Source organism: Filicampus tigris, chromosome 3, assembly GCF_054856515.1.
Source record: "Filicampus tigris isolate MCC_2025a chromosome 3, RoL_Ftig_1.0, whole genome shotgun sequence".
NCBI lineage: Eukaryota > Metazoa > Chordata > Actinopteri > Syngnathiformes > Syngnathidae > Filicampus > Filicampus tigris.
Genome location: NC_141219.1, coordinates 9930937 through 9952351, shown reverse-complemented (window position 1 = coordinate 9952351; position 21415 = coordinate 9930937). Strand labels below are relative to the sequence as shown.

Genomic DNA, 21415 nt, shown 5'->3' with positions numbered 1-21415 from the left:
GGTTAGAGTTTCAAAGTTCAGTTTTAAAATATGGTTAGTGTTTCAAAGTAGGGTTTCAAACAAGGGTTAGAGTTTCAAAGTTCAGTTTTAAAATATGGTTACTGTTTCAAAGTAGGGTTTCAAACTAGGGTTAGAGTTTCAAAGTTCAGTTGTAAAATATGGTTGCTGTTTCAAAGTAGGGTTTCAAACTAGTGTTAGAGTTTCAAAGTTCAGTTTTAAAATATGGTTAGGGTTTAAAAATAGGGTTTCAAACTATGGTTAGAGTTTCAAAGTTCAGTTTTAAAATATGGTTAGGGTTTCAAAGTAGGGTTTCAAACTAGGTTTAGGGTTTAGAAGTAGGGTTTCAAACTAGGGTTAGGGTTTAGAGGTAGGGGTTCAAACTAGGGTTAGGGTTTAGAAGTAGGGTTTCAAACTAGGCTTAGGGTTTAGAGGTAGGGTTTCAAACCAGGGTTAGGGTTTAGAAATAGGATTTTAATTACAGTTAGGATTTAGAAGTAAGGTTTCAAACTAGGCTTAGGGTTTAGAGGTAGGGTTTCAAACTAGGGTTAGGGTTTAGAAATAGGGTTTTAATTAGGGTTAGGGTTTGGAAATAAGGTTTCAAACTAGGCTTAGGGTTTAGTGGTAGGGTTTCAAACTAGGGTTAGAGTTTCAAAGTTCAGTTTTAAAATATGGTTAGTGTTTAAAAATAGGGTTTCAAACTAGGGTTAGAGTTTCAAAGTTCAGTTTTAAAATATGGTTAGGGTTTCAAAGTACGGTTTCAAACTAGTGTTAGAGTTTCAAAGTTCAGTTTTAAAATATGGTTAGGGTTTAAAAATAGGGTTTCAAACTAAGGTTAGAGTTTCAAAGTTCAGTTTTAAAATATGGTTAGGGTTTCAAAGTAGGGTTTCAAACTAGGGTTAAGGTTTAGAAGTAGGGTTTCAAACTAGGGTTAGGGTTTAGAGGTAGGCGTTCAAACTAGGTTTAGGGTTTAGAAGTAGGGTTTCAAACTAGGGTTAGGGCTTAGAAGTAGGGGTTCAAACTAGGGTTAGGGTTTAGAGGTAGGGGTTCAAACTAGGGTTAGGGTTTAGAGGTAGGATTTCAAACTAGGTTTGGGGTTTAGAGGTAAGGTTTCAAACCAGGGGTAGGGTTTAGAAATAGGGTTTTAATTAGGGTTAGGGTTTAGAAGTAAGGTTTCAAACTAGGCTTTGGGTTTAGTGGTAGGGTTTCAAACTAGGGTTAGAGTTTCAAAGTTCAGTTTTAAAATATGTTTAGGGTTTAAAAATAGGGTTTCAAACTAAGGTTAGGGTTTAGAAGTAGGGTTTCAAATTAGGGTTAGGGCTTAGAAGTAGGGGTTCAAACTAGGGTTAGGGTTTATAGGTAGGGGTTCAAACTAGGGTTAGGGTTTGGAGGTAGGGTTTCAGTCCCTGATAGTGTAGTGGTACACACGCCTGAGTTGTGTTCGGGCAGCGTGGGATCGATTCTGGCGACCAGTTCGGGGTGTAGTCTGCCTTCGCCCATTGATGGCTGGGATAGGCTCCAGCAACTCCCCGTGACCCTGTATAGGATAAGCGGTTTGGAACATGACATGACAGGTAGGGTTTCAAACCAGGGTTAGGGTTTAGAAATAGGGTTTTAATTAGGGTTAGGGTTTAGAAGTAAGGTTTCAAACTAGGCTATGGGTTTAGTGGTAGGGTTTCAAACTAGGGTTAGAGTTTCAAAGTTCAGTTTTAAAATATGGTTAGTGTTTCAAAGTAGGGTTTCAAACTAGTGTTAGAGTTTCAAAGTTCAGTTTTAAAATATGGTTAGGGTTTAAAAATAGGGTTTCAAACTAGTGCTAGAGTTTCAAAGTTCAGTTTTAAAATATGGTTAGGGTTTAAAAATAGGGTTTCAAACTAAGGTTAGAGTTTCAAAGTTCAGTTTTAATAAATGGTTAGGGTTTCAAAGTAGGGTTTCAAACTAGGGTTAGAGTATCAATGTACAATTTTAAACAAGGGTTAAGGTTGCAAATAAGGACTTCAAACTAGGGTTAAGGTTTTCTAAATAGGTCTAAATTAGGGATAGGGTGTCAAACTAGGGTCAGGGTTTCAAAAAAGAAATAAAAACTAGGGCTAGGGTTTCAAACAAGCGTTAGCGCTTGAAATTAGGGTTTGAAACTGGGGCAAGGGTCTCAAAGTAGGGTTTGGGTTTTGAAGTAGGGTTCTAAACTAAGCTTAGGGTTTGGAAGTAGGGTTTGAAACTAGGGCTAGGGTTTTGCCGTAGGCTTTCAAACTAGGTTTAGGGTTTAGAGGTAGGGGTTCAAACTAGGGTTAGGGTTTCAAACTAGGGTTAGGGCTTAGAAATAGGGGTTCAAACTAGGGTTAGGGTTTAGAGGTAGGGGTTCAAACTAGGGTTAGAGTTTAGAAGTAGGGTTTAAAACTAGGGTTAGGGTTTCAAAGTAGGGTTTGAAACTAGGGTTAGGGTTTTGAAGTAGGGTTCTAAACTAGGGTTAGGGTTTGGAAGTAGGGTTTAAAACTAGGGTTAGGGTTTCAAACTAGTGTTTGAAACTAGTATTAGGTTTTGACATAGGGTTTCGAACTAGCGTTAGGGTTTAGAGGTAGGGTTTCAAACTAGGATTAGCTTTTAGAGGTAGGGTTTCAAATTAGGTTTAGGGTTTAGAGGTAGGATTTCAAACTTAGGTTAAGGTTTAGCGGTAGGGTTTCAAATTAGGCTTAGGGTTTAGAGGTAGGGTTTCAAACTAGGGTCAGGGTTTCAAAATATAATTAAAAACTAGGGCTAAGGTTTCAAACTAGGAATAGGGTGTCAAATTAGGCTTTCAAACTAGGCTTAGGGTGTAATTTCAAACTAGAGTTGGAACTGTACTTCCAAACCCTAACTCTAGTTTGAAACCCTAGTTTTAAACACTGACCCTAGTTTGAAACCCTGCTTTGAAAACCTAGCCATAGTTTGAAATCCTATTTTGACACCCTAACCCTTGTTTGAATCCCTTATTTGAAACCTTAGACCTTCATTTAAAACCATACTTTGAAACCCTAAGCCTAGTTTGAAACGTTACTTTTGACTCTCTTATTTAGTCCCTCCAGGATTTTGTGGGCATTTTTGAATGTTTTTTGCATTTTAAGAAGCCTGATTTTGCGGGCAATTTTCCTAAAAGTTGCAATAAAATTTGTGATAAATGTTGCAAATTTTGGGGAGTCAACACCTCATTTGTTTACAATCAAGCAAGCTTTTTCTACAAATTTTAAGTGGATTTTTACAAAACATATTTGAAAAAGTAAAAGATATTAAAAGATATCCTGGAGGAAAACCTCTTCCAGAGTGCTCAGGACCTCGAAGCACACAGCTAAAATAACAAAGGAGTGGCTTCAGAACAACTCTGTGACCGTTCTTGACTGACCCAGCCAGAGCCCCGACCTAAATCCGATTGATCATCTCTGGACCTGAAAATGGCTGTACACCAAAGTTCACCATCCAACCTGACAGAACTGGAGCGGATCTGCAAAGAAAAATGGCAGGGGATCCCCAAACCCAGGTGTGAAAAACTTGTTGCCTCATTGCCACGAAGACTCATGGTTGTATGTACTAGCTCAAAAGGGTGCTTCTACTCAATAAAATGCATCAGGGTCTGAATACTTATGACCGTAAGATATTTCAGTTTTTCTTTTTTAATAAATTTGCAAAAATGCTGTTACAAACATGCAAACATCCATCCACCCATTCCCCCCCCCCCCCCCGCTTAACCTCATTAGGCTCACAGGAATCTGGTATCAGCTGACTTTGGGCAATTGACGACCCTGGCCTAGACCACAGACTGGTCACCAGTCAGGCACAAGATGCATGTTGAGACAGACAACCATTCACACTTACATTCACACCATCACTGTGTGGAAACCGAACCCATAATGCCTGCACTCAAGTCAGGCGAATGTACCACCATACCATCAATGACACAACACAGACATAGAACAATATCCCAGTTTGAAGTCATGTATTTTATTCAGGTTTACATTCTTCCATTATATCACAAAGAATCTAAAGTTTCTTCTCTGTCTATTTAAAACGTCATTGACTGCTGCTTTTCCCACCAGTGCACTTGTGTGCCTTAACATGATGATTACAAGAAAATCTTTTACCACAGACTGAGCAGTCAAAGGGTTTCTCCCCAGTGTGTATTCTTGTGTGCCTGATTGAATCTCTCTTGCGGGTAAATCTTTTATTGCAAACTGTGCAGGCAAAGGGCTTCTCTCCGCTGTGGATTTTTGTGTGTCTTCTTAAGGTTCCAGTGTCAGAGAATGATGTACCGCAAACTGAGCAGACAAAAGGTTTCTCCCCAGTGTGTGTTCTTGTGTGTCTTGCTAAATATGGCTTCAAAGTGAATCTTTTACCACATACTAAGCAGGCAAAAGGTTTCTCACCGGTATGTGTCGTTTTGTGTGATATTAAGTATGCCTTCCAACTGAATCTCATACCACAAATTGAGCACGCAAAAGGTTTCTCCCCAGTGTGCGCTCTTGTGTGTCTTCCTAAACTTCCCTTTGTAGAAAATCTTTTACCACAAACTGAGCAAGAAAAACGTTTCTCACCAGTATGTATTCTTAAGTGTCTTCTTAAGCTTCCCTGTCCAGAGAATCTTTGACCACAAAATGAGCAAGCAAAGGGTCTCTCTCCAGTGTGTGTTCTTGTATGTGTTCTCAAATTTCCTTGAGTAGCGAATCCTTTACCACAAAACAAGCAGGTAAAAGGTTTCTCCCCAGTGTGCGTTCTTGTATGTCTTCCTAAGCTTCCAGCTTCAGAGAACCTTTGACCACAAACTGAGCAAGCATAAGGTTTCTCGCCACTGTGTGTTCTTGCGTGTGCTTCCAAATTTCCCTTCTGAATAAATCTTTTGCCACAAATTGAGCACTCGAAAGCTTTTTCCCCTTTGTGTATTCTCATGTGAAGATTCAAACCCGACTTTGAACAAAATGTTTTCCTGCACTGAGAACATTCCCAGCGTTTGTTGTCAGTGTGACATGTCATTTCCCCATTCGAGTGTTCATCAACAATGTCAAGACAGTTTGATGTTATGTCCTCACTATCTGACAATGGAGCAAGGAGGCCCTCTGCTTGGGATCCTCCATTATGGTCTCCATCACCTTCTGTTGTCGTGTGTTGACTTGAGATGCTGCTTGAAGGTTCCACCCCTCCGTTCTCCTCATCGTTGTCATTATCATCTTCACTCTTCAAAAGGACAACACTAAATGGCAATGTGGTGATTTCTTCCTCCTCTTTAATTTTGATGTGCTCTTCCTCCACTTTGATATTTGAGGGCTCTGACTCATCTTCCTGTTTAATGAGGAGAGACTCCTTGTCATCCTCTTTGCCATCCTGTTTCACACGATGGTACTCTGGCTCCAGCTGTTCAGTACATATACCTGGAGGACACAAGAACACAAACACATGGTAGATCAGTATGCAGATAAATGACATATTTTACATAACCAGTCTTTCATATGAATTCATGGTTCATCTACCTTTATCTTAGTGTAAGAATTGCAAGACCAAACAATTTATTAAGAACAAATCTGATATTGTATATTGCAATACAGGTTAACGGGCCTATATCACGTTTGCCGAAAGTACACGTGAAGAGGACCTTGATAAAAATAATCACATATTAAATCAAAATTAAAATTTTTCTGTTTTGGATTGGAATTAGATTATAAATCGTTCAGCCCTAATGTGGTGTTATATACGGTTTTGTTTTGCAAAATCACACCTTGCTGCTCTAATTCTGTGAGCAACCAGTTCAATGTTTATAAAACTAAATAATTTAAGTATACCCAAAAAAATTACATTATAAATGTTGGGTTTTGCATTACAGTGTTGTTTAGATGTATTTTCAATATAAAAACAAGTATATGTGTTAAGAAAATAAATACATTTTGTTGTTCATAAAAACTGTATTATTACGTTCGTGTTAGAAATGCAATTCCAATAAACAAGCAATTGTCATCTATGTTGAGACAACTGCTCAATGTAACAAATAAAGTCAATTAATTGCAATTTACCTACTTTTAAAATCGACTACCCGGTAAGTAAGTTACTTTTCCAAGGTAACTGTGGCAACACTGCACATAAACCAGATTCAAGATCCTATTATCTTTATAAATTCAACAATGGGGCAACATTTTTGAACAGAGGATTCTGCAGAAAAATAAAAAATAAATAACAGGAATATTTTGACCAGTAGAAGTTGCTGGGCAACACCAATTAATTGAAGTACAAACCTCCTCGGTGTGATTCATCTTGAGGCTTCTTGAAAACAGCATCCTGTGGTTGACATTGTCCCTCGTTCTCCTCCTTGGTTTGACACTTTTCCTCCTCGTACTCGTATTTCAAACGTTTTGCGAACATTTTCACGCGATATGCACACCACTTTAGACTCACAACTAATCTCTGTTTAGCGATCGATGAACAAACGCGTCTCTGGTCTCTTTGTTAGCGACTAGCAAGCTAAACTAGGCCCAGAAGATTCGACGTGCAAAGACAACAGTTTAACAGGACATGATTATTTATTAAATTATGGTTTGGTCCAGGAAAATAGTGATGGAGCGTACTGAGTCGAGGCGTCAATCCATTTGGTACGAATGAGAATTGTTTAGTTAGTGTGGTGACGAAAGAAAATCGTACACGAAAGGATAGAATGGCAGCGAAAGTTGTACGGCAAGACCACTTGGACAAACTTCGTGTTTTTACGGAGGCAGCTGTATTTTAATAGCCTACATACATGCTAACATTGTCATCAAAAACACTTTTTCATACCGACCACTTAAGAGAAGCCCTGCAGTATTTCGTTACAAAGTGTCAAAAAAAGAGATCTCGTTTTTCTTAAATGGGTACTAATAAAGTATGCCTTTTTTGTCAGAAAAGTGAAAAAGGAAATCGTTTTCCTCTTAATTCCGTGGCGATATTTAGGCTGGTTAGACGTATTACTGTACAGCACTTGCGAACCGAATGACGGATGCGCGCTCCCGCGAGGGGGTGCAATTTTCGACAGCGGTGCTACAGTATTCGGCAAAAACCGGACACTCTGAGGAGCCTTCCTAACACTAAAGAAGCCAGGCATGCGTTGCCGTTATCTGTACGGTAATTTATTACTACCTAGTCAAAAACATTTCCAATATACTGTACTACGATCTCCGTACCCTTAATATGTTGAATGTATTTAAACGTATGACCATAACATGGAAAACTGAAATATCATGTAAAGCTGAGACAAACATGGAAATAGAAGATAGAAAGACACCAAACACTATCACTGTTTGTAAACTTGTTTAAATCAGGATCACATACTGTCAACACGTCTGTCCAACCAAAAAGAGTACAAATGTATTCATTGTATTTAAAGCTTCATGGATCGCTTGCTGCTATTCTTACCAGTACACTTGTGTTTCTTAACCTGATTCTTCCAAGAGAATCTTTTACCGCAAACTGAGCACGCAAAAGGTTTCTCTCCAGTGTGTATTCTCATGTGTTTGCTTAAGTATCCTTTCTGAGAGAATGTTTGACCACAGGCTGGACAGGCAAATGATTTCTCCCCAGTGTGTGTTCTTGCGTGTGCTTCCAAATTTCCCTTCTGAATGAATCTTTTACCACAAACTGAGCAGATAAAAGGTTTCTCTCCAGTGTGAGTTCTCGTGTGTGCTCTTAAATTTCCCTGCATAGAGAATACTTTGCCACAAACTGTGCAGGGGAAAGGTTTCTCTCCAGTGTGTGTTCTCGTGTGGCTTATTAAATTTCTCTTTGTAAAAAATCGCTTACCACAAACTGAACAAGCACAAGGTTTCTCCCCAGTATGTTTTCTTGTGTGTGTAAGTAAAGATATCTTAAAAGTGAATGTTTTACCACAGTCTATGCAGGAAAAGGGTTTCTCCCCTGTGTGTGTTCTCGAGTGTGCTATTAAAGATAACTTAAAAGTGAATTTTTTATCACAAATTAAGCAAATAAAAGGTTTCTCTCCAGTGTGTATTCTTGTGTGTGCTCTTAAATAGCCCTGTGTAGAAAATCCTTTACCACAAACTGAGCAATCAAAAGGTTTATCTCCACTATGTGTTCTTGTGTGTCTTCTCAACTGTTCCTTATTAGCAAATCTTTTATCACAAACTGAGCAGACAAAATGTTTCTCCCCAGTGTGCATTCTTGTGTGACTTTTTAAGTTACCCTTCTGAGAGAATGTTTTACCACAAACTGAGCAGATAAAAGCTTTTTCCCCAGTATGCGTTCTAATGTGTGCTTCCAAGTGTGACTGTGCTGGGAATTTTTTACCACAAACTGAGCAATCAAACATTTTCTCCCCAGTGTGTATTTTTCTGTGTTTTGACAAAGTTTCCTGGGCAGCAAATTTTTTAGCACAAACTGAGCAGGCAAAAGGTTTTTCACCAGTGTGTATTCTTGTGTGCCTTTTTAAGTTTCCCTTTTTAGAGAATGTTTGATCACAAACCAAGCAGGAAAAAGGTTTCTCCCCAGTGTGTGTTCTTGTGTGTGCTTCCAAGTGTGCCTGTGCAGGGAATCTTTTACCACAAGCAGAGCAATCAAAAGCTTTCTCCCCAGTGTGTATTCTCACATGTACTTTCAAACCACATTTTGAACTAAATGTTTTCCCACATTGAGAACATTTCCAGCGTTTCTTGCTTGTTTTTCTGTTAGTTTGTTTGATGCATGTCCTACCACGTTTGGAATATTCATCATCATCAGAGTCAGCAGAGTGTGGTGTTATGTCATCACCATCTGAGTTGTTGTCGGCTTGTGATCGTCCACGGTGGTTTCCATCACCCTCTACTTCATCACCTTCAATCCTCACAATGACACAAGGAAATGGCAAATTGGTGGAATCGACCTCTTCTTCTTCAGAGTAGTGGTGTCCTGGTCCTTTTTCTTTCCCATCTTTCCCTTTAACGTGAAGGGAATCTGGATTCTGTTGCTTAGAATGAAGATATTTTTTACTGATGTCTGCAGGGCACAGGAAGACAAACACACATGGGTTGATAAAATCAAATATCATGTTGTGACTTGATGATGCGTCATATCAACGTCTTCTCAACCACAGTATGTGGATACAAATCGCAGTGCCTATGACCCAATCAGACCTGTTGGAGTTCTGTTCCTCTGTGTGGAAAGGGTTGTGCACATTCAAAAAGAGCAGGGAGAAAAGCAGACAGCAATGTATGTACAGTACAGCACAGACCTAAGTTGGCAGAACTGAAATTGTTTACTGAGTGGTGAAACATATTATGAAGGTGAATCCACCTGTCAAAGGTCAATAAAATCAAACCAAACTATACAATACTACGTAATTGTATCAATAAGCTCTGCCTCTGAGTTTCAAGAAAGTTCATTTCAAACCATTTCTTGTGGCTGAATTTGCAAAATGTCACTTCATTTATCAAATTGCCTTAGTTAAAGCCATATTGTTAGGTACTACAGTTTTGTCTATTTGACATTCGAGTGCTGATAAAGAAATAAATAAGTAAATCAGAAGTTACTCACCAATTATTCAGTATCTGAGTCGGGTTTTTTTTCACAGAATGCTTACTTACTCTTACTCTAGCATGACTGCTTTTTACTTTTACATGAGAAATATCATTCTAATGTAACAGTACTCTTACTTTAATACAACATTTTACTATACTCTATCCACCTCAATTAATATATATTAAGCACTAACAAAAATAACAGGTATGATGCCATGGTAGTGTCTTGTCGTGCCTGATGTCTTCAAGAGTCACCCAAGGTGACAATGTCCAAGGTTTAGGCTTTGTTCATGTTTACATAAATCATATCATATCATATTTATAATAAACGATAAACATGTATTTTTAACTTTTGTCCAAAGACAACATCCATAAAGACAACAACATTTCAGCAAGAGTTATCAAGGCATACAAAGGAAATCCGCGAAATTATTTTCTGGGTTTGGTCATGTGACATTCCACATAAAATAGCTCTGATGCTGAATGATGATTTGCAGCTGCAGGGCTCCAGACTAACTTCTTTTTTTTTTTTTTTTTTTTTCGGAACACAGTGGCACCTAGGATGAGATTTGAGGGACTTGAGAAGTAAATATTCACATTGACATTTTCACAAATTTTCTATATATTAGTTATTAATGGTGTGGAGGTGTGGAGCAGAAGTTTGACAGCAACAAAAAATATGCAAGAATAATAATTGAAACCCATTTTTTTAAATTACCAAATTTAGTGGTCGTATGTGTGTGAGTAGATGAAACATGTACTTACACTCAAAATTTTCGGGCAAAATGACATTTAGTGGTAGTCTGGAGCTATGAGCAGAATATGTCGCATGTTTGATACTGAATGTTGGATTTGTAACTGAATATGATGATTTTAATGGTAAAAGTGGACATTATATATTTTTATGGTAATTAAATTCATTGTTAAGTAATCATACTCTGGTGGCACGAATATACGCCTATAAATAAAGATTTACTTAACCCAAATGTTGATTTGAATCAACTTTCTTGATTTTTTTTTCTTTGTACAGTGAGACTTAATTAAATCGTTACTTGCACATGTGACTTACTCTAACTGTAGTTCCTAAATATGTGAGCATAAAAGGCGAACAAACCTGCTCTTTGTAACACAACTCGAGGCTGCTTGTACATAACGTCCAGTAGTTGACGTTGTCCTTCGTCCTCCTCTTTTGTTCCAGAAAGTTTCTCCACGTACTCCGCTGACTTTCTTGCACACATTTTTCCAACGACAACCTCAACGCTTTACACTCACACTTGATCTTTGCTTAGCTCTATGCATCTGTCGCTTACGTCAGTTTCTCTTTGTTAGCGGCTAGCAAGCTAAATTAAGATAAGATAACCTCACTTGAGAGGCTTCATCGTGCACCTAGACGTTCGATAGATGTTGTTTTAGTCAAGTAAAGTGGCAATGGAGTGTATTGTGTAGAGGCTTCGGGGCGTGTATTCAAAGGGTCCACGTCTTTGTTCAAACTTAGCAGCCAGCCAGTTCAGCTAAACTCAGCTAAGCTAGCGAGAGAAGCTTCAACGTGCGCCGAGACGAGTTTACCAGAACACAAAGGTTTCTTTGAATGATGTATTCGTCCGGTAAAGTAGTGATGTTAATGCCCAGTGCCGAGGCTTCAATGCGTTCAGTTCTGATCGGAAAGAATAATTTCGTGAAGCGCGTCTGGTTACCCAAAGACATCTCGAGCTGCAGCGGAAAATGTACGGGAACGCATTTGGACAAACAACTTGCCACCGGCAAGAATTGGATTACGCTGCGCACAAATGTGTGAATGTTGGATAAATACAGGTTAAAAACTGCCTTTTCCCCTCCTAGTTATGATTTAGCTCTTTTAAAGATTTTGTTTTTTTAAATCAAAATGTTTTTCTTTCTTTGTGGTAATTTTAGTAAGATGTCTTTTATTATTTCTCTACTTTGTTTTTAGATGTCTTTAGTTCTTTGCTATTATATGTTATACTTTTAGTCATGTAAAGCGCATTGAGTTACCTTGTGTAAAAAATGCCGTATATCAATAAAGCTACCTTGCCTTGCCTCGGAGGGAAAAAAAGGTTAATCTCGCAGCTGCCATGGAATCTGTAGCTGTTCTGCAAAATTTTACCTGGGGTGGCGTTAATAAGTGTAGGATACTTAGTGTAGTCCGGTAGGTGGCGGTAATATATGTGAAGGCCGGTTGCCAACCGCCATTCTACTAACAAGAAGTAGAAGGCGAAGGGAAAAGAAAAGTTAGCGAAACGGCATAATTATTTCGGCCGTGGTTTCTATTCCTTTACTACTTGTTCTTTGTTCTGCGCGCATTTCTTTCATGCAAACACATTTTTTTCGTTTAAGTTTTTCGTCGTGTTCGCATGGATTCGCTTTAGTGCAGTTGCAGACTTCACGAGCTGACTTAGCTTAGCTTGCTGGCAGCGAACAAAGAGAGGCCGACGTTGAATCACATCGCTCTGCAAAGAAGCAAAAGAAAGTGTTGTTATTATCGTTTGAAAATGTGTGCAAAAACTGTAAAAGAAGAGTATGAGGAAGAGCTTTGTTCGACAAAAGAGGAGAATGAGCACCAACGTCAACTACTGGACGCTGTTTACGAGAAGCCTCGAGATGGATTACAAAGAGAAGGTTTGATCACTTCTTAGACCCGAATGTTTGGTCTCTTCAATCCATATATCAAACAGGCGTGATTTTACACTTTAGTTATTTTTTTCATTCCTTTATTCAACTCTTGAAAATGAGTTAGGGCAAGCCTTCTTTTTCAGTGATGTTGAGAGGATACAGGACGTGAACAAAACAACAATAAAGTAAATATGATTAAAAACAGATTCAAAAGCAAGATTTATATTGACCATAATATAGAATGGTACATGGAAACAACTGTGTTGAGTTTGAGTGACTGATGTTGTGTATTCCAGCAAGATGCAACAGAAAAACTGAAAGTGTGTGTTATCATATGTTGTCATTTTTCACAGAACTTTGACGAGTAAACAGTCACTTGAACAAGTTATTTTGAGACCAGTTTAATAAATTGCTGATGTACGATGGCTTGTTTCATTTCAATACTTTTTACATGTCACAAGAAAATCAAATGTATCCCACGATGCATTGCACTAATACAGAAATATGATTTATTTATTTATTTGTTTGTCTCTGGGGTTTTATTTTATTGTTTTGCACAAGACAAATCCATGGATTTTGGTTAGAAAATAGAGATACATATCACAACATGGATGGCAGGGACGCAGTTAAACAATGACGCAAACTTGACTGACTTGTCCAAACTACATACCATATACACGTGTGTCTTGTTGTCTTGCAGACATAAGTAAAAAAGATCTTCATCCGGAACAGCATGAGTCTAACTTCAGGGTGGAGCAGGAGGCGCTGGAGCCCCCCAATATTAAAGAGGAAGAGGAGGAAGAGGATATCACCACAGTGCCCTTTATTCGTGTCATCGTGAAGAGTGAAGGTGAAGATGAAGAAGGTGACGCAGACCTCTGTGGAGGATCACAAGCAGAGAGTGACAACATAACATCTCCTGCCACTGATGATGACGAACACTCTAAAGGTGATATGACTGCTCGTACTGACAACAAACGCTGGAAATGCTCACAGTGTGAAAAAAGCTTTGGAAACAACTCCGCTTTGAAAATGCACATTAGAACACACACAGCAGAGAAACCCTTTTCGTGTTCAGTTTGTGGTAAGGAATTCTCTCAAAAGGGAAATTTGATAAGACACACAAGAACACACACACGACCCACCACACTGAAGAAACAATGTTCTGTCTGTGGTTTGAGATTCCGTCAAAATTCCCATTTAAAAAAGCACATGAGAACACACACGGGTGAGAATTCGTTTTCCTGCTCAGTGTGTGGTAAAGAATTCACTCGTAAGTCGGTTTTGACAACACACACAAGAACACACACTGGTGAAAAACCATTTTCTTGTTCAGCGTGCAACAAAAGTTTTAGTAGTCGTTCATCATTTATCCGACACAAAAAAACACACACGGGTGAGAAACCTTTCGCCTGCTCACTTTGCGGTAAACAATTCTCTCAAAAGGGAAATTTGGTAAGACACACCAGAAACCACACTGAACAAACCACATTGAACCCACGCTGCTCAGCGTCTAGTATGATAGAAAGTCAAAATGCACATTTAGAAACACAACTGCGAAAACATACGGGCAAAAAAAATGTTTCATGTAAAGAATGTGGTAAAAAATTCTCTCATAAGTCCATTTTGACAATACATACAAGAACACACACGGCAGAAAATATATTTTCTTGTTCGGTCTGCAACAAAAGTTTCAGCGGTCGTTCGTCGTTTGTTCGACACAGAAGAACACACACTGGTGAGAAACCTTTTCCCTGCTCAGTGTGCGGTAAAAGATTTGGTGAAAAGGCACATTTTGTAGTACATACAAGAATACACACTGGTGAAAAACCTTTTTCTTGCCCAGTGTGCAATAAACGTTTTAGTGCTTTTTCCACATTTTCCCGACACAAAAGAACACACACTGGTGACAAGCCTTTTAGCTGCTCCGTGTGTGGGAAAAGGTTTGCTTTGAAGACTTATTTCATGGTACATGCAAGAACACACACGGGGGAAAAACCTTTTTCTTGTTCAATCTGTAACAAACGTTTCAGTGGTCGTTCATCATTTGTTCGACACCAAAGAACACACACTGGAGAGAAACCTTTTGCCTGCACAGTGTGTGGTAAAAGCTTTGCCGGAAAGAAATATTTTATGGTACACACGAGAGCACACGCCGGTGAAAAACCTTTTACATGCCCAGTGTGTAACAAAAGTTTTAGTGTGCAGTCGTCATTCGTTCGCCACCAAAGAACACACACAGATGACAGGCCGTATTTGTGCTTAGTGTGCGGTATGAGATTAACTTGTCGTTCACATTTAGACAGACATATGACAACACACACTGGTGAAAAAATGTTCAGTTGTAGTGTGTGTGATAGAAAATTTTCTCGAAAGGACAACCTGAAGACACACAAGTGTGCTGGCAAGAAATAAAGATGCCGTATTGGAAGTCAACAGTAAGACAACGTGAGCACATTAGCCAAGTTAATGTTACATCAAAGATGAATAAATAGTGTTGACGCTTCTGTCTGACTTTCTAAAAGACTCTTCCAATAATTTTGGGACTAATGACCATTGTTTCTGCTGGCGTTTCACAATTGGTTTCAGTGCATTGAAAGCTGTGTTCTATTCAAACTGGCTCTTGTGGAATTTCTGCTTTGGAAAAATAAATAAAAAAACAGTTTTGTCTTTGGTTGTCTTTATTTCAGGAGCAAAGTTGTATAATGTAATTCTAACAATACTCATAATGTACATTTACAGCTTTTTTGATGTTTAGGGTATCTTAGGTAATTTCACGAGACTAATCTTTATTAGCAAACAATTGTGTACATAAAGTGAAGCACCAGATTCAGAACATCCCACCTGCTCATTGAGCTCAGGGACAGCTTCACTATATTCTGCAGGGATTGGTCTTGGCTCAATTATCAGGAACCAGACCTGCTAGTGGAACTTGGATTGCTCTGACCAACCAACCAGAGGATGCAATAATGCTGACATTATTGTTAGCTGGCCTTCTGAAGCCAGTTCGAAATCTGATTGGTTAAAGAAACAGTAACATTACTCATTTAAAATACATGGTCCAACAAAACAAATTTTGAAGGTCTTGGGCAGGTTAGCCTGACTTGGCAATACAGAAGCTGCAATCGGATTGGACAAATAAATCTAAGAAATCGAGAGAGTATACTGTTGGGAATAAATGAATCCAACTTCGTGGACTTCAATTTTAGGTTTTGAATGTACAGTAGGTGTTTTCCTCTGGTAGTTCTTTCAGAGCCAGCAAGGCAATGCAAAATATGATGTATCCTGGCCCTCCCTGTAGGTGACACGTGTAATGACACTCTACACCTCATATAGGCAGCACTGCACTTAAAAAGCACTACTTTGGTGTCCTTCACTTTGGAATGACCTTCCCCTCTCTGTCCACTTTTTAGACCCGGTTGAAGACACATTTCTATTCGCTGGCTTTTGATCCGACCTGAAACCTGACAGTTTCGGCTCTTTTCCAGTGTCTATTATATTTAGTGTTTTATGTTGATTTATTTCACTTGTTGCATTATGGCTATTTTGTTGTTTGTATGTAAAGTGCTTTGTTACAGCTCTAGCTGTTGTGAAATGCGCTGTACAAATAAAATTGTATTGTATTATATTGTATTGTATTGTGTTGTATTGTATTGTATTGTATTGTATTGTATTGTATTGTATTGTATTGTATTGTATTCAGCTCCTTGTTAGATAACAGCAAGTTGTGAAAAAATGTGCTGAAAAGTTGAACGGTTGTAGGTTGTACATGTGCAATGATAAGAGTACCAAGAGAATGTTAAACCAATTACACCTGTAAAGGTTATAGTGCATTTTAGCGTCATCCTGAAAAACTACTCCAGACACAACTCTGGCGTTTATTTGAGTCGTGTATGAAGCATGTAATGACACTCCACACCTGATAGCGGCGTTACAGCACTAGGGTGTAATGGATTTTACCGGAAGTAAAGCAACAACAACAAAGACGTGTGGAGGTTCGTTGCAACCTTTGAGCTTTAGCTGTACAAATCAGCTGTAAAACACAGTTAAATTGTTCGTGGCAGAATTAACTTTGCATTTGTAGAGCTTCTCCTGCTAGCTTATCTTAGTTACCTAGCTGCGAACAGTGAGACGCAGAAGTTAGCAACGTCTCGCTAAGGGGAGATCAAGTGTAAGTGTAAATTGCTATGATCATCGTGTGAAAATGTGTAAAGTTGAAATCTTGAAAGAGTTGCTAAATCAACGACTAAGTGCGGCGGTTGAAGAAATATTTGTAGTGTTTGAAAGGACGATAGCAGAGTACGAGGAGGAACTTTGCCGAACAAAAGAGGAGAACGAGCGACAGCGTCAGCTACTGGACGCTGTTTTCAAGCCTCAAGTTAAGTTCCACAACGCAGGTGTGTTCACGCCTTCCTCTCACTTGTTTAGTAACTACTTTCTGTTTTCAAACAGTATAACAGTGTCTTTTATGTCAATTTTGAGAAGCTTTCATGTGTTATTCTGTAGGAAAATTCTTTGTTTTTTACTTGACCAAACCACGTGTGTTTGTCTTAATTGGTCCTGCAGACATCATTGAAGATGATCTTCACGCTGAGCAGCAGGAGTGGAACTTGAGGATGACACAACAGGAGCCAGAGCCACCCCACGTTAAAGTGGAAGAGCGCCTCTATGTCAAAGAGGAAGAGGAGCAGGCTGACATTACTAACTTTCCATTGAGTGGCGTCCTTGTGAACATTGAAAATGATGAAGACAACGAGCAGTGGTCACAACTGTGTCCCAGTCAAAGTGAGGAGAACAGAGAGGCGAAGCCTCCAAGCAGCAAATCAAGTCAACACATGACAACAAAACGTGGAAGATCACAAGAAGACATCCTCCTAGCTCCACTGTCAGATAGCAACAACACTGCATCACACTCTCCTGACACTGATGATGATGAACACTCGAAAGGTGATATGTCATGTCACATCGACGACACACACATTAAATGCTCTCAGTGCGACAAAACTTTCATCAACACAGCTACTCTGAAAAGACACATGACAATTCACAAAGGAGAGAAAACATTCAATTGCTCTTTTTGTGGTAAAACATTCAATCAGAAAGTACATATGATAAAACACACAAGAACGCACACAGGAGAGAAACCTTTTGCCTGCACAGTTTGTGGTATGAGATTAAGTCAAAAAGAATATTTGAAAGTGCACATGAGAACACACACTGGTGAAAAACCATTTCCCTGTTCAGTGTGTGGGAAAAAGTTCTCTCAGAAAGCCTTTTTGAAGGTACACACAAGAACACACACGGGTGAAAAACCCTTTTCTTGCTTAGTCTGTAGCAAAAGCTTTAGTGCTTATTCAACATGTACTCGGCACCAACGAACACACACGGGTGACAAAGTGTTCAGTTGTAGTGTGTGTGATAAGAAATTCACTCGGAAGGACAACCTTAACAAACACAAGTGCACTGGTAAAAAATGAAGCCGCAAAATGAACTGATGAATGAAATGAAAAGTAGTGACCAGTTAATGGTTACTAGAAAAGCAATGTGTGCCGTGATCTACTGTGGGGATACAGAAAAATGGCAGACGGATACTTCATTTGTATTAATTTCGCAAAATACTCTGGGCTTAAAACAATATGATTACAATAGGATTATAATTATTATAATTATTTGTGCACTATGTATTATGGAGGCTAAACCAGCCTGACATTGATCCCATTAAGGGACGGAATTTTCATTTAACTGATGATTGAACTCCAGTGGGACCATGAGTTACGATTGGCCTGATTTTTTTTTTTTTTGCTTTGCCTTCTGAGCAAAAATGTAAGATTTTATTTTTTGTATGACGGCAGTTAACTCAAGACCTGTTAAAATGTATTGTTTTCTTCTCTAGTGATGTGAATTTGAGATTGTGAATTTCAAGCTTCCGTTAATGTAAACTGTAATCATCTAAATAAATTTTTTTTAAACGTGAGTAGTTGATAGGTATGAGTATTACCTTTTGCGTTTTTTTTAACAACACTTATTCATTGATGGTGGAAGGAATTTATTCAATTATTTGCAGAATACTGGCAAAATGATACGAAATGATCACTTTCCCTTGGACACATTATATTGGTTGTACAAAGACTGTATTACTGTCGAATAATTAGACTATATTACGTACCAAAACCCAACATACGACATCTTACCTTTTTTTTTTTTTTTCTTGCTTAGATGACTATGAAATCCCCCCACAACTGCTGCTCTTGTAGAAGTTTGTGCTTTTTTGGTTGTACTATATTATTAATTCGAGCATTTATACAATACAATGCAATATTATTTATACAGTGCATTTCACAACAGCTACAGCTGTGACAAAGCACTTTACATCCAACAACAAAATAGCCACAATACAACAAGCGAAAGCAATACATTAACACAAAACACTACAGTACAAACAATAGACACCGAAAAACAGCCGAAAACTGTTAGTCTCAGGTCGGATCAAAAGCCAATGTGTCTTCAAATAGGTTTTAAAAATTGCCAGAGAGGGGGCTTGCCTAGCATTGAATGGAAGGTCATTCCAAAGGGAAGGACCAGCGACAGAGAAGGCTCGATCCCCTCTGAGGCTCCGCTTAGTCCTCGGCACCTCGAGCAGCGAGATGCTGCCATGACAAAGGTAAATTCTCTGACTGGATGTCTCTCGCTCCTTCCATCCATCCATCCATCCATCCATCCATCCATCCATCCATCCATCCATCCATCATATACTGTAGGGAGCGTGTAACGACACTCCACGCCTAGTGGAGGCGGTGCGTGGTCTCCTTTAGGGGAAAAACGGAAATGGATCAAAAGTTAGCAAGACGACGCGAGATGGTTCATTGCGATATTTGTACTTTGTTGCAAATGCATCTGTCGTCCTCACAGCAAAATAATACACTTCTCTGTGTCCAGCTAAAATCGTCCCTGTGAATTTTTTAAGCTTGTTCCGCAATCTTAGCAAGATCGTTGCGAACAAAGCTACGCGGAAGTTAGCAGACATCACGAAGCAGAGATCGTAAAGTGTTGTGACTATCTTGTCAAAATGTGTAAAGTAGAAAGGCTGAGAGCGTTACTGAACGCGCGATTAAGTGCGGCCGTCGAAGAAATATTTGCAGCGTTTCAAAGAACGATAGCAGAATACGAGGAGGAACTTGCGCGAACTAAAGAGGAGAACGAGAGACAACGTCAACAACTCGACGCTGTTTCCATGCCTCGAGTTAATTTGCAAATAACAGGTTTGTTCCCTTTTTTTCAAACTTTCTATTAATTTTTTTACATGCCGCAAAATGCTTTTCACCCTAAAAGCTCACTACACTCACTGTATTCATTTTGGAATCCTCGTGAGTAGGCATCTCGCGGTACGAATAATTGAGCACGTCTGAATCACAGTTCTCAGGTTCGGCGTTCGAATCTCTTCTACATTCAAGTGTTTTGTAGTCGTTTTAACTGTTCATATAGGTAATTCTAAACATTTCTAGAGGGAGTTCCCAATTATTGACCAATTATTGCATGTTTTTCAAAATTTGTGGCATGGCTCGGTCCCTATCACCTGGGGGAAGATCCTCTATAGCGGATGACATTGTGTATTATGCTGAACATGATTGTGAATGGCCATACCATGTATTTTTATCTTGCAGATGACAGTGACAAGTATCTTACTTCAAAGCAGCAGGATGACCAGTCCAGGGTGTACCCTGCCTTTAGCCCAAAATCATCGGAGATGGGCTGTAGCTCACCCGTGACCCTAATGAGGATAAGGGGTATCGAGGATGGATGGATGGATGAGCAGCAGAAGTGGAACTTCGGGGTGGAGCAAGAGGAGTCAGAGCCGCCCCATGTTAAAGGGGAAGAAGAGGCTACCAATGTTACTAAGTGTCCACAGAACAGTGTCCCTGTGAAAACTGAGGATAAGGAGGACAAAGGTCTGAGGTTGCAGCTTCATCTAAATCAAAGTGAGGAGAACAGATGGGCTGATCCTGCAAGCAGCAGCAGCTCAAGTCAACACATGACAGCAGAAAGGGCTGGAGACCACTGTGGAGGATCACAAGTCGACAGCCTTATAGCTCCACTCTCACTTGACACTGATGATGATGAACACTCGAAAGGTGATATGACATGTCACACCGAAGACACACACTGGAAATGTTCTCAGTGTGGGGAAACATTTGGTGCCAGGAAAAATCTGAGAAGACACATGGTGCTCCACACAGGAGACAAAACTTTCAGCTTCTCTGATTACAAAATAGCCTCAACCAAGTGGAATTTAATATCAGATACAAGTCCATACAATGGGGCGAAACCACATTACCCTTTTAGTACTCATTCAGCATTGGTCAATGGCGACAAATATACTTGTGAGAAACCGTATAAGTGCTCAGTGTGCGGTCAAACATTTTCACAAAAGCAAAATATGATGACACACATGAGAATACACACTGGAGAGAAACCTTTTGCCTGCTCAGTGTGTGGTCTTCGATTCACTCAAAAGATTACTTTAACACATCACATCAGAACACACACCGGCGAGAGACCGTTTTCATGCTTGGTATGCAAAAAAGGTTTTTCGCATCCTTCCTCACTTGTGAGGCACATCCGAACACACACTGGCGAGAAGCCATTCGTCTGCCCAAATTGTGCTCAAGGATTTGCTGACAAATGCACGCTGAAAAAACACATGAAGACACACTGGTGATAAATTGTACAGTTGTAATTTGTGTGACAAAAATATCTCCTATGGGCTGTCTGAGCAGACAAGTGTGTTGTTGTCGCTACTAATTGTAGTGCTTCACTCACTTGATTTTGGCGCAGGCAGTGTGAGTTAGTTGTCGCTCAATGATACTTGGAGTGGTTGTCTGTCTATTCTCTGCGATTAACCTGAAAAACACATCACATATATATCGTTCAAAAGAATTAATATCTTGACAGGCCTACTGATTAATACGACTCCCATTATTAGTGCATCCTTTTTTTTGTGTGTGTGTCCGCTTATATACTAGGACTGGGGGCCCCCCGGAGGCCATGTTGCATATGTGCTACAACCCTCAAGACTGGAAAGTAGTTCAGTGTTATTTTATATTGTTTGCATTTGTTGTACTGTTGAATAAACCAATGTTTTAATAATTTTCTGTGTTTGTCTTTTTCATTTTGACTTCAAAATTAACTTTATTTTAATTAAATGTTGAGATACTTTCTAGTTTTACTTTTCAGGTCAGATGCTATCAAACTAGCAATTTTAAAATAAAGTATTGGATGAAATATATATTTATATATAAAGA

General features: G+C 39.2%; 5 protein-coding genes across 6 annotated transcripts in view; 3 read left to right on the top strand and 2 right to left on the bottom strand.

Annotated features, from left to right (window-relative positions):
* LOC147149823 (uncharacterized) overlaps window positions 1-21415 on the bottom strand; it is a 31967-nt gene that overhangs the window by 9606 nt on the left and 946 nt on the right. Inside the window, exons 2-3 of one of the 2 annotated variants that reach the window (XR_015086206.1) lie at window positions 20934-21014; window positions 12390-12994 (exon numbers count right to left, since the gene is read on the bottom strand). The gene's annotated coding sequence lies outside the window, so the exon portion shown is untranslated. Of the gene's footprint in view, window positions 1-12389; window positions 12995-20933; window positions 21015-21415 lie in introns of those variants that run through there. The other variant, XM_086025992.1, reaches the window with a different exon arrangement.
* LOC147149827 (uncharacterized) lies at window positions 3810-11262 on the bottom strand. The gene is made up of 3 exons (XM_086025979.1): window positions 10603-11262; window positions 8743-8967; window positions 3810-5390 (listed from the first exon to the last, which is right to left on the bottom strand). Exons 1-3 carry the CDS (start codon window positions 10724-10726, stop codon window positions 4039-4041), a joined length of 1701 nt encoding a protein of 566 aa, XP_085882105.1. The 5' UTR covers window positions 10727-11262; the 3' UTR covers window positions 3810-4038.
* LOC147149826 (uncharacterized) lies at window positions 11696-14786 on the top strand. The gene is made up of 2 exons (XM_086025965.1): window positions 11696-12122; window positions 12817-14786. Exons 1-2 carry the CDS (start codon window positions 11996-11998, stop codon window positions 14529-14531), a joined length of 1842 nt encoding a protein of 613 aa, XP_085882091.1. The 5' UTR covers window positions 11696-11995; the 3' UTR covers window positions 14532-14786.
* Window positions 16082-18090, top strand: LOC147149825 (uncharacterized). The gene is made up of 2 exons (XM_086026017.1): window positions 16082-16513; window positions 16683-18090. The coding sequence occupies exons 1-2, from the start codon at window positions 16321-16323 to the stop codon at window positions 17591-17593; spliced, it is 1104 nt and encodes a 367-aa protein (XP_085882143.1). The 5' UTR covers window positions 16082-16320; the 3' UTR covers window positions 17594-18090.
* LOC147149824 (uncharacterized) lies at window positions 18910-21260 on the top strand. The gene is made up of 2 exons (XM_086026006.1): window positions 18910-19375; window positions 19778-21260. Exons 1-2 carry the CDS (start codon window positions 19183-19185, stop codon window positions 20830-20832), a joined length of 1248 nt encoding a protein of 415 aa, XP_085882132.1. The 5' UTR covers window positions 18910-19182; the 3' UTR covers window positions 20833-21260.